The sequence below is a fragment of the Jaculus jaculus genome, chromosome 2 (genome assembly GCF_020740685.1).
Source record: "Jaculus jaculus isolate mJacJac1 chromosome 2, mJacJac1.mat.Y.cur, whole genome shotgun sequence".
In the NCBI taxonomy this organism is placed as follows: domain Eukaryota; kingdom Metazoa; phylum Chordata; class Mammalia; order Rodentia; family Dipodidae; genus Jaculus; species Jaculus jaculus.
In genome coordinates, this window is record NC_059103.1 from 167,196,462 (window position 1) to 167,216,623 (window position 20,162).

The 20,162-nt window shown below is 44.4% G+C and overlaps 1 protein-coding gene and 1 non-coding gene across 2 annotated transcripts in view; one reads left to right on the plus strand and one right to left on the minus strand.

The window, feature by feature from the left end:
• The first annotated feature begins 339 nt into the window (after nt 1-339).
• The window catches only part of Sdc2 (syndecan 2), a 114,326-nt gene continuing 94,503 nt past the window's right edge, over nt 340-20,162 (plus strand). Inside the window, exon 1 of the mRNA XM_004656949.2 lies at nt 340-507. Coding sequence (XP_004657006.1) covers nt 448-507 — 60 coding nt within the window. The 5' untranslated portion in view covers nt 340-447. The remainder of the gene's footprint in view (nt 508-20,162) is intronic.
• On the minus strand, nt 9,831-9,902 carry Trnaa-ugc. Its single transcript has one exon. It is a non-coding gene; the product is annotated as a tRNA-Ala (tRNA).

Genomic DNA, 20,162 nt, shown 5'->3' on the forward strand with positions numbered 1-20,162 from the left:
TCTCCAGATACTCCCGGAGCTCCGGCCGCGCGGATCGCGCGTCCCCGCCGCTCTGCGCCCCAAACTTCACCGCAGCTCCATTTCCAGCTACCCAACGGAATCCTTCCATCCGCCAGTGCCGGGCGACGCGGGGACCCGACGCGCCGAAGAGTGCAAGCCCAGCGGAGCACGGACAGTCGACTCCGGGAGAGCAGCCTCCCTCCCGGAGCACCAACTCGCAGAGCGGAGCGCGGACACCAACAAGTGCGACGGTGCCCCGCGCGGCGCTGCGAGGCGAGGCGAGGCGAGGCGCGGCGAGGCCGGCGGGAGCAGGCTCCCCGGAGAAGCCCCGGCGTGAGTCCGCTCTCCCTGCCGCCGCTCCGCCCGGATCCCTCTCTGCGGGCTGCGCCGCGCGCTGGCCTGGAGCCTTCAATTCGCCCTGCGTGCGGAGCCGCGTCCTCGGGGAATATGCAGCGCGCGTGGATCCTGCTCACCTTGGGCTTGATGGCCTGCGTGTCCGCGGAGTCGGTGAGTGGGCCGGGCTGGGGACGAGCGCTGTGAACGGTGCCAGAACCTCGAGGGGAGCCAGCGGGTGTCCGGGGAGCGCCACCCTGGGGGAGGGGGTATCCGTCACCCCTCGCTGCAGCGTCGGGCCACGGGGGAGGGAGATCTGCTGGGACAAATGTGCTGGCTCCTTCCTCCACCTTCTGTCGGCGTCCGTTCCTCCCTTCCCCTTCGTGCAGAATGGAGCTGATCGCCGGAGTTGCTCCACGTCCTCTGGGATTGAAGCGCAGGGATTGCAATTCTGTCTAACCGCACAGAACTGAAATCACTCCCAACTTCTCCGCCCGCAGGGGATCTTGTGGCGTGGTCCAGGAAGGACAGAGGGCACAGAGTGGCAGGCAGCCTGAGCATGGCCAGGACCCAGAGACGGATGGCATGCGCTCTGAGCGCGGGGCGAGCTCCAGTGTTGACCTGGAAACTTTGGAGGGATCCCTTTTTCTGCACCCCCCCCCCCCACCCTCTAGGTTTCCGATTCCATTGAAAGAGTTTGCGGAGACAGGGCCCAGATGTAAAAAACTCGAGTGTGTCCCAGAGAGGAAAGTTTGTAAAAGTTCTTTTGTTCGGTGCTCCCTGTTGCTGGAGCAAAGCGCCGACCCGATGGAGTCGCAGTCCCGGGTCTGGTGGCGGCCGTTGGAGTCCCAGTTCTCTGCGAATCCTGTTCGCGGAGGTCGCTCGGGGGCGTTAGGGGACGGAGGACATTTTAATCCGGCTTGCATTGGAGTGAGGCAAGCTGGAGAGGCTGGGGCGTGTGACACTGCGCTCGACCTTAGGGAGGCGGGCGGCTCCGGGATGGAGGCTTCCCACCTCCCACGCTCTCCCCCTCCGACCTGCTCGCAGAAGTCTCTACTCTGGTGGGGCTGGCTCCGCGAACCCAGCATCCCTCCCAGGTAGTGGGAGCTGGATTTCTCCTTTCGGTCGGTCTTGCGCTTGCAGCTTTTCTCCCCATGGTGCCCATGAGCGCCCTCTAATGGGAACTGCTTCCCGGGCTCCTAGCAAAAGCCGCTGGCCCTACCTGAGCTTTAGCTGCAGGTGGAAGCCCAGGCACCTTCTACATCGATGCACCTTCTTTATCGAGGCATAGCCCCAGGCCTGCCTTCTCACTCAGCAAATGAGGCTCTTTTCTGATCTTGTTGTCCATGCCTTCCCTCCCCCCACACACCCTGGTCAGTAACACCCAGTTCTAATTGATTGAACTGTCCCTCCAATAAGGTACTGTATCTCATTTTTTAGTTGGGTCTGTGAGCCCCCCCCCCCCCCCCCCCGCCGCTCTCTTTTTGAGCCCAGGCGATTTGGGACTGGGAAACCTCTTGGCGTCCAGGAGCAGATGGGAATTCGTGACCAGCGTGAGCGCTTCTGTGTGGGGCAGAACGTTCCCGTAGGTTGCTGGAAGCTGGAGGCTGGAGCACTTGGGATTTGAAGCTGTATGGAACCGATGAATACTTACTTCAGCAATAGCACCACACAACTCCTAGCCTTATCAGTATCTCTCCCTGGCAAAAGATATTCAGTCCGTTGAAATTAGTAATTCCCCAGTCAATTAGGAACTTTGGTTCACTGTACCCAAAAAGGGAGCAATTCTGTGTTTATCTCAGAAAACGTCAACAACATCGTTTTTGCTCAGCTGTTGCAAAACAGGGCGAAGGGACAGCTTCATGTAATGATTTTCAAAAGAGGTTTCTTAAGCTGTGTAGCGTCCTGTTCAGGATTGCTAGGAAATATTACTGTTTGGGGATTCCCGGGAAAGACAAATCCTTTTGGGTTTCTTCCTGAATGTGACAGTACTCCTGAGGGAAGTTTTCCTTTCCTTTTCTGAAATTGGACCTGTCCCCCAGTTGTCCCCTGAAATCTATATCTTTACAACTCTATTTCTCAGATGCTTTCTGGGCGAGCAGCTTCATTGCGGGGGACCTTGTTTTCAGCCGTGGAAATATCATGCAAAAGGGTGATTAGATATTTTTAAAATGTCAGCTTGGAGACTTCTGCATAGATCTTTTGTTAAGCAGTGAGTCAGTCTTCCTCAGTAGAGGCTGTTTCAAGACCTCGTCCATTTAAGTTATGTTTGTGCTTTTATTTGCTTCATCTCTAGTGGCCATCAATAGATGCGGACTTGAAAGATTTAATTTTTAAAAGTTTGGCTGTTATAGAAACATGCCCCGTACTTTGCATTTCAAATTTGGAAGCTGCAACTGTGTCCTGGGATTTAGAAGTAGTTATTGTCTGAGCTCAAAGACTTTCTTTAAAAGGAAGAAAAGGAAAGATATGTGCAGTTGGTGAATTTTTGAGTTTTATATTTAGCTCAAGGGAAAGAAAAGGTTCTCAGGCACTAAGGCTCAGAGCGGTTTGGGAAAAGGACTGCATGGTGGCTCCTCCTTATGGATTCTGAGACAGCAGGAAAGCCTGTTGGTGATATCCATTCATGCTTTCCTCTGGCAGCTTAGGACTTTCACTGCGGGAACACTAGTGAAGAGAAGGGCCGGCAGAGTGTGGCAGCAGTGACATGCTGCTAGTTTTTCTGTCCATTTTTTTACATGACTGTTTATCTTTAGAAATAATATAGTGCAGACTGCTATAAACACATAATTTGAACTGGAAATAAGTTTAAAGAAAGGAAGCATTTTGAACTAGTGGAATTTTGTAAACATGCTTAGATGTGTGTAAATGAAAAGAAACTGTCAACTCATTTGGAGCCATGAATTACCTCGAAAGGCATTATGAAAGTCAGACTCCGGAAAGTTTGCATTAGAGGGGAGATGAAAATTGGAATGCAATAACTTTTTGCAGTTCTTTAGAAAATGTGGTTTTGCTTGTTTGGATGAGACAGATTACTTTTGTTGCAGTGTTTGATAGAAACAAGGGCTCTTTATCTCTTCATTGACTGTTAGCAGTGCCAGGCGTCACTGATGAAGGAAAGTGTTCGTATGCTTAGGCCTGTAGATGGACGTCCAAGAAGGGGTTTGAGCGTGTGCTTCATCTCCTGCTTGTGGGACCTGGTGTACCCGTATTTTTTCCCTTTTTCAAAATGCTAATCAACAAGTAGTAATTGCACATATTTATCGGGTACCTTATGATGGTATTTAGATGCATGTATGTATTATGCCATCTTCAAATCAGGGTGGTATATCTTGCTTTGCTGGTGTTCATAACTCACAGGACAGCCTACCAGCAGACTGGGTAACACAATCACTCAAATGGCACCCATGATAATCATTAGTTCGGAAAGGATTTTAAAAGGTCAGCTAGTTTGTTCAAGAGCACAACTAGTTTTCAAGCCTCCAGAGGGAGGCCTGACCTGCCATCCAGGGGTAGTCTGGAGTTTCCTTTTGGGACAGTTGGGCCTGAGGCTGAGTTGGCTACACAGATCCCAACCAGCTCTGTCATTAAGGTTTACAGGGAGTTCAATGAGGCCACTGTGCTGTTGGAATGTCTGCTGACAGTGACCCCGCAGGTCACCGGAGGAATGCCTCGGAGCTTAGGTTCCCACCAGGTTGTCAGGGCGAGAAAACTAAGCTTCGAGATCTTGCCCATCTTCTTCTCCTTTCCAAGGCAGAAAGAAGATCTGCCATTCATGCCTGTGCCAGCAGTACATTCCAGTATCTCAAAGTCATCTCATTCTTTCATGGAGCTGGAGCCAAGTGAAGTCTTAGAAGAAAGCCAGAAGTCATGAAGAAGAGTCTTTGCTGGGAACAAGATACTCTTATTTGACTCCTTAGGAAGTTGTGCCAGTATTGTCCTGTGTGTGTGTGTGTGTGTGTGTGTGTGTGTGTGTGTGTGTGTGTGTCTGTCTCTATGTCACACCTTGTATGCTTGCCTGGTGGGTGTGCTTGCCTGCAGTGGCCCGAGAAGAACATAAGGTGGCTCCTCCATTGCTCTTCTACCCATTCTTACTTGAGCCAGACTTTTTTTTTTTTTTTTTTTTTTTTTTAATGAGCTGAGGTGATATCCTTCACTTTCTACTCCTCTTTAGGACTGGGTTTACAGTTGATCATGGCCACCCCCCCCAGCTGTTTATGTGGTCCCTGGGGATTGAACTTGAACAGTCTTTCAGGCCTGCTCAGGCACTCATGCTTGCACAGGAAGTGCTCTTAACCACTGAACCATCTTTCCAGCTTTCAGTATTATTTTAATTCTAGTTCCTTGGATTTGAGATTTGAAAAAATACTTTATTCATTCCTTGTGTTTCCCATCCATGTCCACCCATTTGTGCATTCACTACACACTTTTTGCTAATTTGAGAGAGAGAGAGAGAGAGAGAGAGAGAGAGAGAGAGAGAGAGAGAGAGAATTGTTGTGCCAGGGCCTCAGCCACTGCAGTCGAACTCTGGACGCTTTCACCACCCAGTGGGCATGTGTGACCTTGCACTTGCCTCGCCTTGGTGCATCTGGTATAGGTGGAATCTGGGAAGTCGAATGTGGCTCCTTAGGCTTTGCAGGCAAGTGCCTTAACCACTAAGCAACCTCTCCAGCCCTCATCCCACAATTTATTCAACAGGTGAAGCTGCCTGCTTGGCACTGGGGATTAAGTAGTGCAAATCTCCAACCCCTCTGCCTTCTTGGAGCTTATGTTCTAGGAATCCAGGTAGGTTTTCTACCAGGTTTTTTTTTTTTTTTTTTTTTTTTTTTTTTATTTCTTGGGCACTTTATCAGCTTACATATCAATGCCAGTAGCTGTAGAGTTGTCATCCCTGGCCTGGTACTCGCCTGTTCTGTGGTTTACCCTCCAGTACTTGGGTCATGTTGCTTGTGATTACGAAGCTTCTGGGCACCCTTGTCAAGGTGTGGATCTACCCCCTGCAAAGTGCTCCATGCTGTGCTCCTTCCTCGTGATCCCCACGTCACTGGCCATCGTGTTTCCTGGCGCAGGCTGTTTGCCGTCACTGTCACCACCACACTGTGTACATAGCCATCTCTTTAGCATTCCTTCCTTGAAATTGTGTTGATTAAATCTAAGCATCAAATGGCTTTTCATGACCGATCCTGCCCCAGTCCTGCCTTTCATGGTCCTGTAAATAGTAAGGCGGACTGACCATGAGAACCACGGGATGCATGTAAAAATACAAATCCCAGGCTGTGCAAGCAGAGCGTGAGGGTGGGGGTAGGGTATTCTGAATCTTAAATAAAGGATCTCTGATGATTGGAATGCATCACCCACTTTTGGAACCACAGGTAACCCCAAAACTATGGGTAGTCCTGTAGCACCTCCAGGGCTCTGCGGTGGCTGGGGTTAGGTCACGCTGCACTTGGGTCTAGGAGACAAGATAGACAAGTTTGGGTTCCAGTGCTGTCTTTGACACTTATCCAATCACACAGATACTAAAGCTCTGAGTCACTTAAAAAGTGTCATTGTATGAATGAATTGGACCCCCAAAATGTTTATTTTTTTTTTAAAAACTTATGTATTTATTTGTAAGCAGAGAGAGAGAGAGAGAGAGAGAGAGAGAGAGAGAGAAGAGTAACAGACAGAATAGGCACACCAGATCTTCCAGCCGCTGCAAACGGATTCCAGATGCATGCACCACTTTTTGCATCTGGCTTTATGTGGGTACTGAGGAATTGAGCTCTGCTCATTAGGCTTTGCAGGCAAGTGCCTTAAACATTGAACCATCTCCCCAGCCCCACAAAAAATGTTTTTAGAAAGTGATTGATGACTTGCTACGAATACAGTGATTGTGCATGTGAACAGTGCACAAAAAGCGTTGAATGGTTGTCTTTCTTCTTTGCCCCTGGCTGGTCTTCTTGGCTATGAAATGCTAAAACCATGTAATATGTTCTTTAAGGACTCTTGCCCTGTGCCATTTCTGTTTCTCCTGTCAAGATTGGCATCATTCAGCTAGGACAGTGGCTCAGTGGTGCTTGATGTGAAGCATGAGGGTCTGAGACTGCTTAGCCTGGTCACACACACACTGGAACTCCAGTTCTTTGGGGTTGGTGGGGGGGGGGAAGGGAGGGGTGCAACACAGGAGAATTGCTGGAGCTCACTGGTCAGCTAGTCTCCAAGAAAACAAACAAAAATCCATATACACAAGCAAACAAAAAGCCCAGCATCTCTAGGTTCAGTTGGGTCTCAAGAAAATAAAACAGAAAAGTGATAGGTGAGGGTCACCAATGTTCTCCACTGACCTCCACATGTGTGCACACAAGGCATGCACACACACATGCATGCAATAATCATACACATACTGTGCTCACACATGCCTCCCCCAAAATAGATTGGCACCATCTCAGAGAGAGAAAGTGTCTCCACACCTGAGATCTGCCCACTGCTAAGCTTTGGCTAGAGCCAGGAGCTGGTAAGCAATTGTAGATGCAAGTTTCAGTGTAGGTGCTGGCTGGCTAAGGCAGGTGTGGGTAAGTGCTGTGGGCTCTGGGCACTGACAGCCTTATGGGAGGTATCCTCTGGGTCCACCGGCTCCTGGTAAGCTTGGGTCAGTGTGCCAACTTTGACTCTTTTTGGTCCCAGCCACATCAACACCACAAAGATGGTGTGAAGTCCGAATAAGGCACGTAGGCATTGTGCTGCTGGTGAATTAGCGCTGCGCCTTTGTGTTGCCTCTGGTGTTTCCTCATCTGGGATGCAGTTCCAGCTTGGAAAGAGAGAGTGGATCTCATGCTGGTGTACTATTGGACGTCTAGCAAGAGGAGGCAGGGATATGGGTGAAGGTGGGAACAGAGGGGCATTCTGATTTTTCAGGGGGAAAACATGAGGAATGTCTACTGTAAAAGAAAATCTCAATCACATGTGACAACTCTGGCAGCGTTAGCTTTGGCAATAGGGCTAGAGGGTGACTGCTTCTGAGTAGGAAGGGATACTGTTGAGACGGAATTGTGAGTATTTGTCCTCAGAATTGGCAGGCCAGGGAGAAGGAGAGACGCCCTGAGGTCTCTGGGAGTTTCTCATATAAATTTCTCATCAGTAGAGTGAAGAATGCAGGGTTGATATAGTCAACTCATAGCTTGGTGTCTGAGGTAGAGAACAATGCTGTTAATGACTTGCCTTCAGATTTGTTTACTGTTTCATGAAAGATGTTACAAAGATGCAGACAGTGTAACCTCTACAGAATACTTTGATGTTTATTTTTCTCCAGTTAGAATGATACAGATACATTCAATAGTACTGATATGGTGTGCAGTTAATTCAATTGAGTCGTGTGGGGAGATGGCACCTGCAACAAGATACAGAATTAGTAGAGGGAAATTGTTTCCAAAAGTCAAATACGTATTCTTTTCTTCATTAGCTATGAAAGGCAAAATAAAGTTACAGCATCTTAAGGTCATGGAAAAGTGAGGCCTTGCATGCATAACATTCACTGTCACATCTCTTGTAGGACCGTCTGTGAAAATGACCGCCTGGATTTGAAGGCACTTTCTGCCTTTAATATTTCCTTTTTTTCTTCTGCAGGATGTAATTAGAGGAATGTTAAACTAAACCCAATTAGTAAGTAATTACTAAGCCATCATCACATAATTCTTGCTTTTAAAATCGATTCTTAATTAACATAAAATTGTATAATTTTATCATGTGTAACATGTTTTAAAGTGAAATACTTCTGCTTTTATTATTGAAACAAAGAAGATAAGTCATTTCTAATGGCAGACAGCGATCTGTTAGTGTGAACATAGTGTTCATTGTGCTCTGGGATTCATTACATTCCTCTGGGTGTTTATGACCCAGTGTGGAGTGGTTTTCCATGTATTTTCTAATAAACTAGTATAAGTTAATATAGCATCACAGCCAGTTGATGGGGTGCAGTTCACTTTCATTCTGGATAGACAACAAATGTGGCTTGTTGATGACATTTGGGAGGTCCTTAAAAGGCTTAAGTCTCATAGTATCTCAGGCTCCTCATTGGAATCTCTCAGACTTACTGTCTTCCATTGGTTTCAAACCCTTTAGCTGTAAAGCCAGATCTGAATGCTGTGGAGAATGCAGACAAGATCTGAATGAGCAGGCTCTGAACATAGGCCCTGGAATTAAGAACAGCGGGGGTTAGAATACACTTACTGTGTAAGCTTGAGTATACTTTCTTTTGTTTGTTTTTAGCAAACTTCTTAATCTCCTTGTGTTCAGTGTCTCATCTGCAAAATGAACCATCCTAAAATAAGTTCTTAGGATTTTGTAAGGTAAAACAGGTAGGAGCTTTTAGCCAATGACATATCTCTGCCCTGTGTCATATGCTAATTATAATTTCTAGATTTCTGCTTCTTAAGGAGTAGGGTTTTGGCTCATCTGATTATCACCAGCCAAAGGGGCTCAGGATGTGCATATAGAACCTGCTTTCCATAGTTAGGGCCCACTTTCCTTTCTTAGGGAAGAGTAACTTTAGATGCTGAGATAGTGTACATATGTTGATTCTTAACTATTCTCTGGGAGTGAGTGATGTGAGAAAACATGCCATTTATTATTCCTGGCTGATGAAAAGTTCCTTCTAAGGACTGGACAAATCCATGAACATTAGATGTGGAAAGCCCATTTTCAGCACTTTGCCTCTGTAAGTCTGCCCATAGGAAATAATCACTGCTGGGTAAATAGTGTTTACAAGTGTGTTCATTAAAGCCATACTTAAAATATATTTTTTAAATGGAAACAACCTGAGTGCACAATAATAGAATAATGGTTGCATAAAATATTCTGATTCATATTAAATCTTATGTAGCCATCAAGATTATATTTGAGGGCTGGAGAAATGGTTTAGTGGTCAAGGTGCTGGCCTACAAAGTCAAAGGGCCCAGGTTCAATTCCCTAGGACCCATGTAAGCCAGATGCACAAGGGGTGCATGCATCTGGAGTTTGTTTGTAGTGGCTGGAGACCCTGGCATGCCCATTCTCTCTCTCTCTCCCCACCCCTCCCACCTATTTCTCTATTTCTCAAATAAATAAAATAAAATAAAATAAAATAAAGAGTGTATTTGAAGAATGTATATAACTTGGAGACTTTACAACAGACAAAAATGTGGATTACTACATACTAGGACACTGATGATATTAAACACATTTATGTATAAATATCTTTATATGTCTGTCTATCTACTGTCTATAATCTATCATTTACGGGCCTGAACATGTGATAGGCTTGTGTAGAGCTCGATGCATACATGGATGCATCCACACACACATCAATGCAGGAAAACTGGGTAAATAAGAATAAAATTGATGGACTGTATTAATATCCTTATTGTGGAATTTACCATAGTGTTCTAAAAGATTACCATTGGGGAAAACAGTTAATGGGCATGAAAATCTTGATTATTCCTTCTTACAATTATATGTTTATGTGAGAACTTCCTGCCTTATGGAGGTGCTGGGGATCGAACCTAGGGCCTCGTGCAAGCAAAGCACACGCTCTACCATTGAGCTACACCCCCTGTCTTACAATTATATGTGAGTCTACAATTCTTCCTCAAAAACTTTGGTTGAAAAATGGCACCATACCTAGAGTGTTTTACTAGTAAGTTGTGCAAATCCTTCAAGGAGCAGATAATTGTTTTTCCAAAGCTTAGGGAGTGATAGAAGGCTGTTCCCCTTCATTGTGGGAGGTTAACATCACTGAGTTAGATCCAGAAGGGAAGAGCACCCCAAACACACCTATAGCTCAATTTCCCATCACAGATGTCAATATTTTGGATAGTCTTATCTAGTTGAATGCAGCTACTCATGAAAAGAACAATGATGAGATCATGTATGATTTATCCAAAGAAGATTTTTAAAAAACTGATAGTTTTTAAAAAATATTTTATTTATTTATTGCAGAGAGAAATAGGCAGATAGAGAAAATGGGCATACCAGTGCCTCCAGCCACTGCAAATGAACTCCAGATGCATGTGCCACCTTATGCATCTGGCTTACATGGGTATTGGGGAATTGAACCTGGGTCCTTAGACTTCGAAGACAAGCACCTTAACTGCTAAGCCACTTCTCCAGTCTCAAAGAAGGCTTTGACATAAAAAAAAAAAAAAAAACCCACCACAATTAGTGACAGTTTAAAGAAGAGAGCAGTATTGCCATTTTGACAGATGCAGAAAATCATCTGATAAAAAAGCATACTGCAATGTCATGGAAAGCTGTTTACATTCTGGTTAACTGAAGGCTTACCACATTAGGGTTAGCATATCTGTCTGTGCTGATGACTTAATCTACTTGACGTGCTTAGGAACTAAAAGTGTACTGTTTACAAAGTTGTTAGGCAATGGTCTTATTGTATGGGTGACAGATGTGTGACAGTCCAGTATATGTGAAGCTGTAATTCATAGATTTTTCACTCATGTGCAGCTATAGACTTTAGTTGCATTAATGCAGGAGGTGATGTTTAAGACTTTGGAGTTTCATGAGTTAGCGTTCCATTTCTGATATTATTAAAGGCCATGTGGCCAAAGGACGTTTCTTGCCTCCTATAATGTAAATTTAGGGCTTATAATGTTTTGCTTTTTAGTCGCTTTGAAGGTTAGCCCCAATAATTTCTAACACAAAACTTGACCTATGGTAGATGTTTCAGACATGTTTCTCTTTTCTTCTAGCTTTAAGCCTTATGGTTGGTTCTTAAATATGTACTGATAAAGCATATAAAATGTGTATTTTTGTATTCTTGAATGTATATAACTGTATGTGAGTATGTCTTATCTTTCCTGATTTGGAAGCAATATTTGTTTTACCAGGGAGGGTGTGATGCTGAGTTATATTGCCCTCCCCCATCATCCATGTTTCTTGAATTATCCTTAGGGAAGGTACCCAGTGAATCTACATACATGTTGGAAGTTTCACTAAGATTAGAAAATCTATGGTGGTAAGGACTTGGGATTATAGTTGTTAAATGCTTAAAGAAGGCCAACAATGAAATCTGTTTACTAATGAGTCAACATTTTTAAACTTTATTTGAGTCGACATTTTTAAACTTTATTTATGCTCTCTATTTGAAGCCCTCTAGCTAAGAGTGACACTTTGATATGACAATGTTAGATTTGGTGAAATTTTGTAATTATCTCCATTAGTTACTGAATTAAGTTTTCTGTTTGGTTGGTCCATTTGGTAACATCGCTGCACATCTACCAACAGCGGAGCTCATGCTGGTCTTGCCAATTAAACAGGAATTATGATGTAGTGCTTACTTTTAAGCAGCTGTTATCTACCTTTTGATTAGGGTCGTGGGAGATGAGTTGGATCTATGTATGTATTCTATGTAGGACATGACTTGGTTTTTGTCTGAATGTAATCAGATGTATACAGCAGCCTAGATTGCCAGAAAACTTCAACCTAGAAGGAAGCGGAACACTTTGAAGAAGAGAAGTCACTACTTTCCTAAAAAAACATGACCTTCTATGAAGTGGCATAATGTGATAGAGAAGAATCAGAATTTGATTGATAACTTGAAAGCATTTGGACTTCTAAATTTTTTTCTTTTTTTCCCTGTCTTAGCTCTCAGGAAAGGTTTTTTTTTTTTTTTTTTTTTTTTTTTTCTGAAGAGTAAAATGAATAGAAGGCACAAGAGCCAAGAACTGTTTAGAACTGAGTAATCTTGATATTTGTGTCAGGGCAGAATGAAAGCTTACATTTTGCCAAGTTACCAATATTCTGTAATCTTTGTGCTACTAAAGGTGAGAGAGTTACCTTATGTGGAACATGTTAGCGACACTGAGACGATTCTCACTGCATTATTTTAGATTTTTCTTTCTTTCTTTTTTCCTAAGCAGGGTCTCACACCAGCCCAGGCTGACCTGGAACTTATTCTGTAGCTCCATGTTGGCCTCAAACTCAGAGTAGCCTCCTATCTCAGCCTCCCAAGTGCTGAGATTAAAGGCATACACTACCATACCTAACCTGGATTTTCCCTTTTAATTCTTTTTTTTTTTTTTTTTTTTTTTTGGTTTTCCAAGGCAGGGTCTCTCTCACTCTAGCTCAGGCTGACCTGGAATTCACTAAGTAGTCTCAGAGTGGCCTTGAACTTATGGTAATCCTCCTACCTCTGCCTGCCAAATGCTGGGATTAAAGCCATGAGCTCCCATACCCAGCTCTTTTAATTCTTATTAACAGTAGGTGTTGGATCTAGAATTTCCATTTAAGAAATTTTAATCTATTTACTTTTTTTATTGTTGTTGTTGTTATTGAGACAGGACCCCACTCTGTAGCCCAGGTTGGCCTAAAATTTGTGATCTTCCTATCTCAGTCTTTCCAGTGTTGGGGTTATAGGCATGTGTCATCATGTCTACCTCTGAGTGAGTCTTATAAGTTTTCTAAGTTTTACTGAGAGACATTAAGCAATTTGGTCAAGCTAGTTAATAGTAGAGTTCTGTATTGAACCTAGTTTATCTGACCTATTAGCATTTTTCCTTGCCATCAGACATTCCTTTTCTGACTCCTTCTCCCTTACTCCTCACATTAGTTAGTGTTCAGTGCTGAATCCATTCGTACCAGGCACACGTGTGACAGACCAAGGGGAGCATGGTGCATGCAAAACACAGCATCAGTGTGGGAAAGGAGATATTCAGATACAGTTTCCATTTCCAGCGAAGTTGCACTCTAGCTAATTCCTTTATTTGTTCATGAACCTTCTGGCTAATTAGGGGAGCGAAAGCTGAGAGCCCTGGGATTTGGAAGACCCAGAGGAATGAGAGACTCAAGTCAAGTTGCTGCATGCAAATCTTGGGAATATTGTGGTGACTTGGAGTCAGAAGGGGAGATAAAAGCTTCTTGGAGATAAGAATCAGGGCTAGAAGCAAAATCCTCCTGAATTAATACTGCATATTTCTGGGGGACAAGAAGGCTGCTATTGTATTTGGAAGGATAAAGAACATTCCTTGGATTTTTATACTGAAAATATGTCAATGCTGTTCAGGAGAATCTGGGGCCCAGGTAGAAGCACTTTATTTATTTATTTAGCCCAGTTCTTCTTGCCAGTGTTGAAAGTAGATTAATCCTTTCTTTCAATGGTTTCCTCTTGAAGACTGCTTTCAATAGTTTAGCAACACCTATGTACATTTGAGTTAGCCATTTTCAGAAAAGAAGTCTGGGATATTTTCAAGAAGAATTTGTTGGGCATTAAAAGTGACTGCTCTGCTCTCCAACTCTTATCGTTGGAGCATTGACACTCATTTTCCATTCATTATTTATAATTGTCTCCCAACTGTCAGGTGGTGGTACTGGCCAAGGCTGATTTTTTTTTTTTTTGGTGGCCTAGCAAAAGTTAGATCTTCAGTTTTTCTAGCTTTCAACATTTCTACCTACAATGCCATAATCTCTCAAGAGAGCAGTCAACGTGTTTTGATGCCCTGTGTTTTAATGTAGTCTAGTCGGTGTGGCCTGGGATAATGAAATGCTATCTCCTTCATTTGCTTGGCTGGCTTCACTCTCCAGGCCTCTGGGATTCAGAGTTCTATACCAACATGCAATGTTTTGCTTTGACACCTTCTGTCTGCAAGCTTCCATTGGGTGATGAGAGATAAAGGGGGTAGAATTCATAGGAATCTGTTTAGTTTTGGTTCCGGACATTGAACTGAGCTCCTCAGGCATAATAGGCAAGTGCTCTACCAAGGGGCCACCTGCCACACCCCCTTGTCCCCGTGGGAATATCCTTAAATTGCAGGTCTGCCAATCCATGGCGGTGATGTAGGTGGGTGGAATCTGCCTAAACCTCAGTGTTCACATCGGTAGAAAGGATATCCATCATAGCAGCTACCTCACAGAAACACTGGAAGAGTTCATGGGGTAGTATTAGCAGGTCACCCACTCAGAAGAGCATCTCTCGGGGAGCCGGAGCTGATGGTGACTGACATGGATGGCTCACTGGATGCGTGGATCAGACGGGTGCCTTATGAAGTCCTGAATCCCAGAGAAAGAGGAGTGATGGTGTTACCACATAACATACTGGGAGAGAAGGGATAACTTCTTTTGCTTTTCCTCTTCTCTTTGTGGCTATAGTGTTTCGGTGGGAAAAGGAGGTACTCATTTGGGTAGGGATGGGTTTGTAGCAAAGCAGTGATCTTCCCTTGTGTTGCATGATAAGTTCATCTGGGAAGCTTGGTGTGGAGGCACACGCCTGTAATCCCAGCACTTGGGAGGCTAAGAGGAAAGTCAAGAGTTTAAGGCTAGCCGGGGACTACAGAGTGTGAGCCTTTCTCATACCCCTACCTAAAGCCATCTTATAAACACTTGGTCCTGGGGCTGGGAAGATGGCTCAGTGATCAAAGGCTCTTGCTTACACATCCTGCCAGCTAGGGTTCAATTCCCCAGCACCATGTAGAAGCCAGATGCAAAGTGATGCATGCCTCTGTGATCCTAATGTGCCAGTGACGATGGGCAACAGAGCCAGCTAGTCTGGCAGTTTGTTTTCAGTGCAAGATTCCTTTCTCAAACAAGGTGGAGCATAGATATCATGAACGTTCTCTGACCTCCACATGTATGCCCATACATGCATACACACATATATAAACAAATAAACTTTTTTTTTTTTTTTAATCTGGGCCCTGTCTCAGTCTCATAAAGACAGAATCTTCAGGAGTGGTGGACAGTTCCTGTTTTTGAAGAAACTTCCCAGATGAATCTTGTCTTCCAGAAGGCTTGAGGACCACTGCATGGTCTGCTGTAACCTACTGGGCAGTCTAGAGGCAATTCTCTTATCTTTACAGCCCATGGAATGCAGTGGGTTCACAAGACTACTGTGTCCAGCATGGGAAAAGGATTGCGCCATTCGACCCTCTTTCTTGTCTACTTTCTCGCTAATGTCACTATTGCTATACTTTAAAAATTATTTGATTGGATTCTGATATATCTTAGAGCTCTTAAAAGATGGCACCTATAGAAATTAAGTTCATCCAAGGATGTCTTGTAGACCTGGAAATATTCCCCCTTCAAAAGCTTTCCCTAGAAGAACAAAGGACCATTGTCCTCTGTTGCAGAAAAGCATGTTTGGTCAGAGTATTCAACTTGCCTGAGTTCAGGCTTTGAGCAGAGAGCTGTGTGCTTTGCTGATTGGAAATGTATTCCAGGACTTGTCTGAATGCAGTATTGTATGTAAGCCCTGCACTCAGAGCTTCATGATCATTTTCTTAGAATACCTGCACTTAACCTTGGTAACTTGGATCTGGTTCAGGTAGCCTGCATTCCATGCAGTGCTATTGTTTGCAGCTGAAGGAGGAAGAGAGAGCTCTGGGCTGGGCTGGGAACAAGACATCAGAGTTGTCTTTGCTTCTTGCTTAAGAATGAGAGCAGCAGCCCATTGTCTAATCTATTCATAGTTTACTTTGCTCACATATCTAATTTGGGAGCATGTTTGCCCTCACTCCACTCTAAAAAAAAAAAAAAAAAAAAAAATCCACAGATTTCCATCTATTGAATAAATGAGGGAACATCTTTAATTGACTCTGGGGTGGGGGAAGCCCTTGCATAAACATTCTGGACATCTCAAAGCTTTTAAAAACAGGGTCGCATGAACATGTTAACCTTTTAGAGATCACCAGGGAGCATGTATCTCTCCTGCGGTTGAGCTGGGTGAGGGAGTATTCCGAGGAAGCTCCTAATGTCAGTGAGTCTCTGGGGCTCAGAGGCTTGGTCTGGGTTGAGGGTAGCTAGAATGAAATTCATAATTACCATTTTAGACTATTTTATTTGTGATGATAAGGCTAATTGTGCCTTCACAAAATAATATTAAGCATGAATGTCAATTAATCTTAGAAGTGCAAGGAGCAGAAACCAGAATTCTCTCCTCCTTGTCCTGAGTGTGTTCCTGGTAAGTGAAGTCCCAGACCACTGAAGTACTGTACTTGACTGCTTAGCGTGCAGAGGCCTTTGTCCACGTGGACATCGAGGGCTGTGGCACTAGACAAGTGGCTCTCCACGTGGATGGACCAATAGCATCTGCATCTCCCAGGAACTTCTAGAAAGATTTTCTTTCCTTTTTTGGTGTTTTTGAGGTAAGGTCTAACTCTAGCCCAGGCTGACCTGGAACTCACTTTGTAGCCCCAGGATGACCTCAAACTCACAGCGATCCCTACCTCTGTCTCCCAAGTGCTGGGATTAAAGGTGTACGCCACCATACCTGGCTTCTATAAAGAGTTTTCACCATCATCCAGACCTCCAGACCTGCTGAGTCAAGAACCTCCCAGGGAGTCCAGATCAAATTCTCTCCCAGGGATTCTGTTGCAGCTGAGCCACAGGGTTTCCCCCTGCCCGCAACACAAGAAATACTGCATGAGAGGCCCTGGCTGTGGGTCTCTGATATTGGTATTCATTTTGTTAAAAATATACTTTATTTATGTACAAGAAAAGAGAAGGAGGGAAGGAAGAAGGGAGGGAGGGGATAGAAAAAGAGAGAGGGAGAGAGAGAGAGGGAGAGGGAGAGGGAGAGGAAGAGGGAAATGGAGAGGGAGAGGGAGAGGGAGACGGAGAGGTGTACCAGAGCCTCCCACCACAGCAAACTCCCGATACATGCCAGTTTGTGCATCTAGCTTTATGCAGGTACTGGAGAATTAATCCCAGACTATCAGGCCTTGCAAGCAAGTACCCGTAACCATTGAGCCATCTCTCTAGCCTTTGCTATTCATTTTTGAAACTGCCTCCATGATTCCAACACTTAGATTTGGAGGCCAGTTCTTTGGGACCTAAAATGTCACCCAGACCAGCAAGTGAGAGCATCATTTGGAAGCTTGTTAGAAGGCCAGAATCAGGAGCCCTGCTGAGACTTACTGAATTGCAGTTTGCATTTTAACAAGACTTCTAGTGACTCATCAGCACATTAGATTTGTGAAACTCTGCTTTATAGCAATAGCGAGTTTCCTTTGGAGAAGTCAACCCTTAGAATGCCTTTAATTTACAAGTTTTGTGTGAGGGGGCAGAGAGCTATTTTGGCTTCTGCTTTCATATGACTCAGAGAGGCAACTATTGGGGGTTATGGGGCCACTTCACTACCTGCTGTTTGGGAGGACCATGGACCGTTCAGTATACTGATAACCTGTACTCATTGTCCAGTGAGTAATGGCAGCTAAGACCTTTGCAGGTGGAAGTGACCTAACTTCTATTTCAGATCGCATAAAGGAAGGGCACTATTTGGCTCAGAAAGTGGGAACATGCGAAGGGGCTGTCCTCAGGTGTGGTTGCTTCTAGAAGTTGATCTCAACAAGACTCAACCTTTTTCTGCTTCTCAGTTCCACTCCCCTTTCTTGCACCACTTCTAGTCTGGAAAGAATCAAGGTAACAGCTAAGCTGTTAAGAAGAGGCTTGCCTGTGAAACCTAACGACCCATGTTCGACTCTCCAGATCCACGTAAGCCACATGCACAAAGGTGAAGCAAGCACAAGGTTGCACATGCCTACTAAGTGGCACAAGCGTTTGGAATTTGACTGCAGTGGCTGGGGCCCTGGTGTGCCAATTCTCTTTCTCTCCACTATCTCTAAAAAATTTTTAAAAATTAAAAAGATTTTAAAAAGAAGTAGCCCTTAAGTGCTGGAAAATGGCTGAGTTGGTAAAGTGCTTGCTGGGCACACATGAGGTCTTGAGTTCGGATTTCTACCACTCACATAAATGATGGGTATGGTGGTTTGCACCTATAGTCCTAGCCCTGGGGAGGTGGAGACAGGAGGACCTGCAGATCCTGATGGCTAGCTTATTTCCCTGAATCCACCTACTTCAAGTTAAGTTACAGACTGGGTCAAAAAATAAGGTGGGAATAATTGAAGAAAATACCCCAGGTCTACCTCTGGCTTCCACACACAAGTGCCCATATACACATATGCATGCACACAAGCACACACACATGCACATCACACGAATACAAGTGCAAAAACAAAGGGTTCTCGAGGCTGGAGAGATGGCTTAGCAGTTAAGGCATTTACCTGCAACGTCAAGGTGCCTTGGTTCAATTCCCCAAGACCCACATAAGCCAGATGCACAAGGGGGCGCATTTTTCTGGAGTTCGTTTGCAGTGGCTGGAGGCCCTGGCACACCCGTTCTCTCCCTCTCTTTCTGCATTTTTTTCTCTTTCCACCTCTCTCAAATAAATAAATAAAAAATAAAGTTAAAAACAGTGTTCTCAAGCTCTTTGATATAAAAGCCCAAAGATGAGGCTGTTGGGTTAGCTCTGTCATGTTTTCACATAGATCTTACCTGTGAGTCCAAAGAAGCCACTACAGCCTTCCAGCCAGAAGAGGGTCAAGGGGAAAGCACATGTGTTTCTTTTAGGGCCACAGTAAGACATCACTCTCCTTACATCCCATTGATTGAAATGTAGTTCCAGGCCAAAAAAAAAAAACCAAAACAGTGCTATGTATGTTGGGAAATGTACCATCTATACAGGCAGCCATGTGCCAAACTAAATTGCACAGAGAAGGGAAGATTTTAGATTCTGATGAATACCAGGCGAGACCTCTTCCCAGGTGGCAGCAAGATGAAGCGTGGCATCTTCAGGTTAGCAGTCTGTCCTTTCTGCGGTTGCAATAGAGAGAGCTGCCCCCCCCACCACTTACTCCCCATTCCAGCAAGCATTCCAGAATGGCTTCCTGTTGACTTTTGGTTACCCCTGGAACACATACATGAAGTCATCACCTGGACTTCATGGGCCTTAAGTGAGAAGCGGTGACGCCCTAGAAAGGAGGTATGGTGGGGGGGACATGCGGTGTGTGGGATGTGCCCCGTTGCCCTGTGTAAGTGCCATTACATGTGCTCTGGCTGCCCCTTTGTGACTGCTTTCCCTGACAGGTCTGATCTGGACTTTCTTGGGGTGGAGTACTTGGCACATGCTGAGCCATTGGCCTTGGGCTCCCCATTATGAGGTGTGATCTGGGGTGTGCTTCCGCTTGCATTTGTGTGTGTCTGTTTGGTGACACATTAGGTAACAGGCATAGTGCACACACTGTTTCACGTGACTCTGGTTTCCTGGCCAGAAAGCTCAGCAGAGAACTTGGTGGGAGCTGACGTGGAGGTGGGGTGGGGTACTTAGCATCTGAGTCGAGTAGGACTGACTATTGAAAATTGTTAGCGTAGAACTGTCGCTGGCGAGCACAGCTGTTTGGTGACTGTAACCATGCACTTCTGAACTTTTTCTTTTTTTAATTCTTGCTTCACTGGTTGGTAAATTTGAATAAAAGGATACATCAATCTGTCTACTTTCGGCAAATGCTTTTCTAAAATGCCCAAATTAAATGATGTGAATGTTTAATTGCTATGATTATGTAGAGGTCATAGCTTATCCACTGTATTATAAAAACATGAGCTGAACTCAAGTTTACCACTCCCTTCTCAAGGTTTTGGTTCCCTTAATATGCTTTTCATACTTAATGCACAAAGGATTTGAGAGGTTTCTAATATTGAAGGCCCTTTTCACAGGAATGATGTAAATAGTAAAGCTAGACTTATATGCAAATAGAGCACGTTAAAAGGGTATTGTACAATGCTTTCAAAAGAATTTTGACTCTTACTTGATAGAAAAGTGGTTCATAATACTCAAATAACATACCATTTCCAAACCTTTTAAATGAATACTTATTGTCCTTTTAATAAAAACGGGGATTGCAGGCACATCTGACATAAATGAACTAAAATTTTATTTGCCAGAACTCTGTGTATTCCGTTAATAAGATTTACCCAAAAGTCTGTTGTTGGCTTAATAAATATTAAGAGAACATTTGTGATATGCCTTCTGGCGT